Source organism: Diaphorina citri, unplaced genomic scaffold (assembly GCF_000475195.1).
Source record: "Diaphorina citri unplaced genomic scaffold, Diaci psyllid genome assembly version 1.1 scaffold347, whole genome shotgun sequence".
NCBI lineage: Eukaryota > Metazoa > Arthropoda > Insecta > Hemiptera > Psyllidae > Diaphorina > Diaphorina citri.
The window spans coordinates 157,058-166,298 of record NW_007377782.1 but is presented as its reverse complement, the minus strand read 5'-3'; the positions used below and the strand labels follow the sequence as shown (position 1 = coordinate 166,298).

Genomic DNA, 9,241 nt, shown 5'->3' with positions numbered 1-9,241 from the left:
GGTATTTCACTCACAGGTCTTATTATTCTGTCTTGAAATTTTTTCAACAACATTTACCTATATCCTTGCTCTACCTATGTACCTATTTAAACCATATTGTCAAATAAAATGGTGCTTTTTAATATAATCTCCAGCGATTTTACAAATATGTACATATGACGAATTATTTTTTCTCGTAGGTAAATAATTTTGTTTCAGATAACCCGGGCGGGTTCGATTCCCGCCCGGGGCTTACGTTATCCTAAACAGATAAGGTTCGTTCTCGGAACATCTGACTTTCTATCCTGTCCTCCTCTCTTCGTTTTCAGGACGATCTACCAGAATTACTCCTCTTATTATTATTGGCGGTTACGTACGAGTCAGAATTTTTGAAAGAGAAGAGACGAGATTTCAAGCAATAATATTAAAATATATATATTATTATCGATAATAAATACAAGTCACAGTTAAACCTACTATCAAATATTGCTCTACAAATACATAAAAATTGATAAAATTTATACATACATATAAAACATAAAATTATGAATCGCATGAAAATAATGAAATGAAAATTCAACGATAAAAATAAGAATACATAATTATCTAGGTAAAATTATGATTTCATGGAAAGAAAAATAAAATGATATAAATGGTGTTTTTATAAAGATTTAATAATATGATAATGTTCTGATAAATATGCTCCTGAAATTGTCCTGTCGCATATTGCTACACAACGAGGTTTATCTTTCCGCTACACTGTGTAAGTATGGATAATAAAATAAAATGCCCTCTGTCATCATGAACATAATGACTCGTATTTATATAATTATTTTGCTTCATAATACGTTATATTAATCAGTTAATAGGTGAGTACAGTTTCTATTGCATTGAGCTTTTGACCCTACTATAGGAAAGTAGGCAGAGAAGAAATGTTTTTTTCCCAATCCTGTAAGGCGCTATTACTGACTTGGGGGTTTTGTTCATATTTCCTCCCAAGTCCTCTAGGATCCAAATGTTAAACTGGACAACTATGTATTACTGTATTACCCATCACTACCAGCCCTACCGCCTACCATTCTTCATTTTTATCTTCAATATTTCAACACGAGAATAAAATTCAATCAAAAAAGTTGGCTAAAAATTTCACAACTATCCTTCTCCATCAAAGTCAACATTGTACAACACAACAAATTTCCTGTAAGGCGCTATTACTGACTTGGGGGTTTTGTTCATATTTCCTCCCAAGTCCTCTAGGATCCAAATGTTAAACTGGACAACTATATATTACTGTATTACCCATCACTACCAGCCTTACCGCCTACCATTCTTCATTTTTATCTTCAATATTTCAACACGAGAATAAAATTCAATCAACAAAGTTGGCTAAAAATTTCACGAACTATCCTTCTCCATCAAAGTCAACATTGTACAACACAACAAATCAAGTACACAAAGTTCCTGCACGACACAGATTGCACTACAGATAAAATTTCATACATACCTAACACATTTTCAAGAACATACGTACACTAACGTACACAAAGTTCCTGCACGACACAGATTGCACTACAGATAAAATTTCATACATACCTAACACATTTTCAAGAACATACGTACACTAACATAAATAACAATAAAATAAATACATAACTCGAAATCTCTATACGAAACATTGGAGGACATAAAAAGGTAAGTGGTAATATTCTCATTGTGGATTGTGGTTATAGGGTTCATCTTTTCGCTGTGTAAAATGAAACATTGCTAAGAAACAATAAAGGCGAGAAAATCGTGTTTAGTTAACTGATGTTTAAAAGTTAATGAGGACGTCATTTACCTGATTAGGATAACAGGGGATTTATAGTTGTACCTTTCAAGACATATTAATTGTAAAATGAAACATTGCTAAGAAACAATAAAGGCGAGAAAATCGTGTTTAGTTAACTGATGTTTAAAAGTTAATGAGGACGTCATTTGCCTGATTAGGATAACAGGGGATTTATAGTTGTACCTTTCAAGACATATTAACTTTGGGGGAAAAAAACACCTAGCCAAAGAAACCTACCCACTCGTAGGTACCATAAAAGCCCACTCCGTTCTCACATTCAAGACTGAAACATGTCCAAACGAAGAAGTTCGTCCAAAAAGAAGTCCGAAGAGCAAATGTTATGTATCAACATGAAAGGTTTGGATTCTCTGTGCAACTAATGTTCTGATAAATATGCTCCTGAAATTGTCCTGTCGCATATTGCTACACAATGAGGTTTATCTTTCCGCTACACTGTGTAAGTATTGCTACATGAGATGAAGTTAGTTTTAGAATGGATAATAAAATAAAATGCCCTCTGTCATCATGAACATAATGACTCGTATTTATATAATTATTTTGCTTCATAATACGTTTTTATATTAATCAGTTAATAGGTGAGTACAGTTTCTATTGCATTGAGCTTTTGACCTAATATGATAATGTTCTGATAAATATGCTCCTGAAATTGTCCTGTCGCATATTGCTACACAATGAGGTTTATCTTTCCGCTACACTGTTCAAGTATTGCTACATGAGATGAAGTTAGTTTTAGAATGGATAGTAAAATAAAATGCCCTCTGTCATCATGAACATAATGACTCGTATTTATATAATTATTTTGCTTCATAATACGTTATATTCATCAGTTAATAGGTGAGTACAGTTTCTATTGCATTGAGCTTTTGACCCTATAGGAAAGTAGGCAGAGAAGAAATGTTTTTTTCCCAATCCTGTAAGGCGCTATTACTGACTTGGGGGTTTTGTTCATATTTCCTCCCAAGTCCTCTAGGATCCAAATGTTAAACTGGACAACTATATATTACTGTATTACCCATCACTACCAGCCTTACCGCCTACCATTCTTCATTTTTATCTTCAATATTTCAACACGAGAATAAAATTCAATCAACAAAGTTGGCTAAAAATTTCACGAACTATCCTTCTCCATCAAAGTCAACATTGTACAACACAACAAATCAAGTACACAAAGTTCCTGCACGACACAGATTGCACTACAGATAAAATTTCATACATACCTAACACATTTTCAAGAACATACGTACACTAACATACATAACAATAAAATAAATACATAACTCGAAATCTCTATACGAAACATTGGAGGACATAAAAAGGTAAGTGGTAATATTCTCATTGTGGATTGTGGTTATAGGGTTCATCTTTTCGCTGTGTAAAATGAAACATTGCTAAGAAACAATAAAGGCGAGAAAATCGTGTTTAGTTAACTGATGTTTAAAAGTTAATGAGGACGTCATTTACCTGATTAGGATAACAGGGGATTTATAGTTGTACCTTTCAAGACATATTAATTTTGGGGGAAAAAAACACCTAGCCAAAGAAACCTACCCACTCGTAGGTACCATAAAAGCCCACTCCGTTCTCATATTCAAGACTGAAACATGTCCAAACGAAGAAGTTCGTCCAAAAAGAAGTCCGACGAGCAAATGTTATGTATCAACATGAAAGGTTTGGATTCTCTGTGCAATATTGCATCCGATATGAGCATGAACTCCGAGTATGGGAATGAAGAAGAGGAAGACTACGACGATCCTGATGATTTGGACAAGAGTTTGGACTGTGCGGAATGTGGGGCTAGTATTACCATCCTAGCTACGCCAATAAATAGAGGTCAGACAAGAGCGCGAGGCAGGGATATGAATGAACCCCGCGATATAATGCAATCTCAACAATACTATCGAGACTCCTCCGGAGAGTCGGAAGCTCCCCGAGGCTATTACCAACAGAGGGGAGGAGATTCTAACCCACCCTTTGGCCACCAACAACCCTCCGCTCATGGACACCAACATGGACATCCGCCGCCTTCCATTATGAAACAGAATGAGAATCAAGCGCCGCCGGGCGGTGGGGGCGCCCCGTGCTGTGGTGGGCCGCCTCAGGCTAAGAAATGTACATTTCACAATCATGGAACTACTGCAGGTAACATTAATAGTGGCGAGGAGTAAGTCATGGGTTGACTTGCCACTGTGAAGTATTAGTTGATGTGAAAAATACCTGTTTATAAGTAAATATGACAGATATGACACATATAGATTTGGTAAATAAGGAGCAACATTTAGGGACAGATTCATAGTCAGGAGAGGAGGGAGAGAGTGAGAGAGAGGTTTCTAGCCCCTGGAACCAAAAGCACATCTTCCCCTACTCTGAACAAAACTTACAGGCGGTGCAGGTTGTCCGATGGCGAATCAGCAACCCTCCACCCAAGGCTGTACCAACCCGGCCTGCCTACAAGCTCGTGGCAACTGCCCACTCCAACCTACTGGAGGACATGGAGCACCACCTCCGCAATGTGGACAGCAGCAGCAACCTTCTGGACAACAAGGACAGGGCTCTGAATCTCGTAACCCCACCCGACACTATTCTGTCAATGTAACTGCTTGTACGATAGGTATGTGACTATGTGCTAGCTAATGGTTGATTTTTTCTCCTTTTCTTAGTGCTCGGTCATATTGGCGTATCATGTCTAGAAGCCTATAAAAATAAAAAAAAAGAATTGCCAACAATCGTACCTAGACAAAAAGTAAAGGTGTGTCCACACATAGTCGACCGGCCGTCGATCGATGTCGACTGAACCGTCCACACTGCCTCGATAACATGGTTTTACCTCGTCGAACGACGGCCGGTCGACTATGTTTGGACACACCTTAAGAATAGACTGGGAACGATAGATGTTTCATTCGAACCTAGGAATAGAGGTCGAGTATAGTAGGGTAATGTGAAAACCTAACTCAGTTTCCACCATCGCTTCTCATAGGTCTGGAAAAACTCGAGGCGAAGCTTGAGAAAAAGAAATCCATCGTGGAAATCTCATGCTGTTTCCTGTTGAAGACCAACGAGGCCAAATACCAGGAAGATCTCGACAATATCTGCAAAACGTTGAAATCCGAAACGGAGAAGAGTCTCCAGAATTGTGCCTCTGATGATAAGTCGGGGGGAGGAAACAACTGTTTCCAAACGACAATGTTGATGAATTCAGCCGCGGCCTGTGAGCTCAGGAAACGGGGAAATGGCTGTACGATACCGACTTGGGTTAAACATACATGAAACTTGAATCAAACATGCATGAAACTTGGCGTTTCAGCAGGTGCTGGGTTTGTTGTGGTCATCGCTGGAGATGTAAGTACAAGTCATATTATTGTCCTATACAAGTCATATTATTGTGTTATACAAGTCATATTACTGTCTTATACAAGTCATATTACTGCCACGGTGGCGTAGTGGTCAAGAACTTGACCTTGTAAACAGGAGGCGCAGGTTCGATTTGAACTGACACATGGCTTTTTTTTTTTAATTATTATTAAGGTAAAAAAAGCAAGCTAGTCAAGTTAGTTTGGAGGGTAGCGCATCTGCCTTGTCAGCGCTAGGTCGCGTCTTCGATTCCCGCCCGGGGAGGATTTTATCCTGAATTGATAAAGTTCGTTCTCGGAACGGCTGGTTTTCTCCTATCCTGTCTTCATTCGCTCTTCACTTTCGGGACGATAAAACCTTGGCAGTTAAATTTCCGTCTACCAAACATTAAAGAAAGAAAGAGAGAAAGAAAAAAAAAAAAAACATGGAATGGAATTTTATCCTCAATTATTTGAGAATTTTACAACAGTTAGCCAAACCATGGATTTATTGAGACCTTAACCACATAATAATTTCAAAGCTCACTGAAACTCCTCACATGCTAACACATTTTTCTTTACATTTCTCTTTTCAGATCAGTAAGATGCCCGGATTAGGTACTCGCCCTAGTATTTATGATATCGACATAGATACGAGAACTGGCGAAATCGAGGGTCTGTTCTAACCACTGAACAAAGTATGGTTCTGATATGGTCAGACTGCCATCATTTCGGCTGCCGCTGTTGTTATATTTACACCCTAAAATGAAGAACTGTCTCCTTCAAAGGGATTTCACAAGTGAAGAAAATAGATCAAAATAAATAGAGATCTTATTTGGACTTAACAACCTTCATCAGACCAACATGACGAATCAGATCGGTTGGGTGGAAGAGCTCACAGTATGAGAATCCTGCCATTAAATGTGGAACTGGAATGTATATAGAACATGAAACTTGGGTCAATACACGTATCATGAGATTTCGAGAACAGTGGATATTGTTTTGAATTAGTAGTTACCTCCTATCCATCTACTCATGATGTTTATAAGTAGATGCCCTTTGTCCTCAATAATAATAATATGTAGAATTCAGAGGAAAGCGAGTAAAAAATATTTATAAATATATTTTAACTATAAGTACAGAGTTAAGTACTTAATGGAAAGAAGCGAATTCCATGGGTCTAAAGCTCAAAACAAATTGCACATGTACCTACTACACACCTATCTTCCATACCTCGGCTGGGATTGAACCCACGCCCTCCTGTTTACCAGGCGAGCGCCTTGACCACTACACCACCTATAGTCTATTTCTATTGAAAGGCCAGCGTGTATTTACAAATGATGCACATAATATTACCCTTAGGATTGTACTGAAGAAGATCAGTAAAGTAAAATCCGTTTCTCCACAGCTTTCCTACAGATGGGACACTCAGACATCCTGTCACCGCACATTTGACAAGTCCCATGTCCACATAGGAAGATCATATTCTTGAGTCTGTCCAGACAAACAGGGCACATTGTCTGCTCTTTGATATCTTGTAATTGTTGCTGCAACTTCTGTATATCCGAAGTAGAAGTATCTCGGCTACCATTGTTCATGAGAGCTCCAGATGTTGAAGCCTCTACAAGTGTGGCCGCAGATGTGTTGGGTGAAAGAGCCACAGCATTTTCTTCTTCTGCTGGATCGGTTGTGTGTTGTACCTCTGATATAATACCAGGGCCACCACAACATACAACCATAGGGTGCATGTGATCTATCTGAGTTCTACACTGGACACATTTCTTCATAAGCGAGGCACAACTCTCACAGGCTACCATGTGATAGCAAGGCTTGAACAGTACTGAAGCTTTCTTTAGAGAGCATACCATGCATTCTTCAATCTTGATTCTCTTCTCTACAGGTTCTCGACAGATGAGACATTTCTTGACACGCGGGGCACAGACAGAGCAGCATGCCACGTGACCACAAGGTTGGAACAGGATGTCACGCTTCAGATCAGAACATATTCTACACTCATCCAGAGTTACCATATCTTCTGTACCATCTCCTTCTCCTACACGAGGTTCTATCTGATCCACTTCCTTATCCTTGTAACACTTGGTCAATGCCTTGCATAGGTTTGGATCAGGACATAGATCCAGGGGTGTCTGGCCCTTTTTATTTTTGATGGATAAGTCAGCACCATTACCAGCGAGGAAGCATGCAATAGAAGCAGAGGACTTCTTGTCAGCAGCTTGACTACCAAGACCCATCAGTAACTTTCCAACATCTGGAACATCTCGCAGCAGTCGAAGTTGAGATAAAGTGTGATGTCTTAAAGCTTCATGTAGAGGGGTATCTCCATCTTTATCTGCCACATTCCAGAGGACTTCTTGTCAGCAGCTTGACTACCAAGACCCATCAGTAACTTTCCAACATCTGGAACATCTCGCAGCAGTCGAAGTTGAGACAAAGTGTGATGTCTTAGAGCTTCATGTAGAGGGGTATCTCCATCTTTATCTGCCACATTTATCTCTATACACTGAATGACCTTTTGCATCATTTAAAACTTTTAAATCTGCCATGCCTTCAAATCCAACTCGATAGAGATTTTTAGCACCATTATCCCAAACAATATATGCAGCTGACCTTGGACTTGCAGCAGACCAATCTTGAACTTCATTGACTTTACCTCGTCTTCCATTTCCTCCATCTTGATCTTCCCATTGCCAATCAACACCTCGTACAACTCTAGCTCCTGGGAATATGCCTCGTACAGATATTTTCTTACTTTTCCTTCTAGGCTCTAGCAGTACTCTTTCACTGCCTGGGAAATTGATTCTGTAAAACCTGTGTCTCAGATTATGTTTTTCAGCATGGTAACATATAGAGCAGAGGTCATAGTTAGAACACTCGGCACATTTCCAGCGGATCCCATAAATAGGTTGTTGTTTGCAGAAGTCACACATAGTGCCATCATGTTTGACACCAGTTGGAGCACTATCTAGTATCCGCAGATCAAATGCTCCAGCACATCTGTAGTTCGCAGCCGTACCATTGTCCCACACAACTACTACCTCTTCTGGGGACTCAAAATTCCTTACCGTACCAACATGTCCATCTCCACCATCTTGCTTTCCCCACTTCCAGTCTGGACCTCTGATTACCCGAGCTCCAACACCCTCCATGGCAAATCTATTGGCACGGGTACCTGAAGAACCTTCCATACTTGTGTGGTGGTTATGTAGAGGACTTGATAGTTGAAACGTCCCCTGAATTGTAAAACTTTTGGATTACAGGTCAAAGTGACAAGATGTCATTCAAAACACAAAAATGAAGAGTCTATCGAAAATACACACGGTCTTTTTACCTGGTTATTCAGGAAACGAAACAATAGGGTAACACTAAAATAAGTAACATATTATTCATTTTAACAAGGTATTTAATTAAAATAACTAATTAATTAGATAATAAATTAATTAAATTTCACAAATATCACATAAAATCATAAATATACCTTTAATTTTGTTTATATTCGGAAAATTCAAGTTGATAACTTCACAACCATGATTTTTTTACCTCTGTGTTTCACAGAGGTCATGTTTCGTAGGCTCCGTTTACAAATTTCGTCGAAATACGATGTAGGTAACCTTCTATATCTATGGATAGGTATAACCTTTTTTTTTAATAGGTACCTACCAAGAGATTCATTACCCAAATCTGTCTTCTTTTATGGACGTAACTTTACCAATGAGTGAGAAACGAGGCAAAATAGGAAGTCTCCACTTTCCACCCACAGCCCAAAAGTTCACTTGGGGGTCAAGTCAAATACCATCAAATGGAGTGGAAATTTATTTTTCTGACCTATACTACCGTTCTTCAATATATAGATTGCCTTAATAATATCTGACAATATGTACTGATTTCGCGGTGGTGCTTCATCATTTTATTGATATTATCATAAAAAAAAAGAAACATCTCCAGAAAACATATCACACTAGGGAACCCCTGCTGCCTGCTCCATCTTCCAAGTTCAAACTTCTGGCCTTGTACCGGGTCCCTCGCAGCCTCAGGGACACTGCCCGTATTATCGCTATTTGGACCTTAG

General features: G+C 38.9%; 1 protein-coding gene, 3 long non-coding RNA genes and 1 pseudogene across 4 annotated transcripts; 2 read left to right on the top strand and 3 right to left on the bottom strand.

Annotated features, from left to right (window-relative positions):
- Positions 1–388: 388 nt before the first annotated feature.
- Positions 389–3,400, bottom strand: LOC113466863. Its single transcript, XR_003391134.1, has 3 exons — positions 3,323–3,400; positions 1,517–1,849; positions 389–1,177 (listed from the first exon to the last, which is right to left on the bottom strand). It is a non-coding gene; the product is annotated as an uncharacterized LOC113466863 (long non-coding RNA).
- LOC113466864 lies at positions 2,202–2,786 on the bottom strand. The gene is made up of 2 exons (XR_003391135.1): positions 2,697–2,786; positions 2,202–2,437 (listed from the first exon to the last, which is right to left on the bottom strand). It is a non-coding gene; the product is annotated as an uncharacterized LOC113466864 (long non-coding RNA).
- Positions 2,769–5,121, top strand: LOC103507857 (proline-rich proteoglycan 2-like). Its single transcript, XM_008472373.3, has 4 exons — positions 2,769–3,144; positions 3,422–3,967; positions 4,209–4,436; positions 4,803–5,121. Exons 2-4 carry the CDS (start codon positions 3,430–3,432, stop codon positions 5,090–5,092), a joined length of 1,056 nt encoding a protein of 351 aa, XP_008470595.1. The 5' UTR covers positions 2,769–3,144; positions 3,422–3,429; the 3' UTR covers positions 5,093–5,121.
- On the top strand, positions 5,118–6,051 carry LOC113466862. Its single transcript, XR_003391133.1, has 2 exons — positions 5,118–5,164; positions 5,751–6,051. It is a non-coding gene; the product is annotated as an uncharacterized LOC113466862 (long non-coding RNA).
- Positions 6,052–6,171: 120 nt separating this feature from the next.
- On the bottom strand, positions 6,172–8,603 carry LOC103507866 (annotated as a pseudogene).
- Between the last annotated feature and the right edge of the window lie 638 nt (positions 8,604–9,241).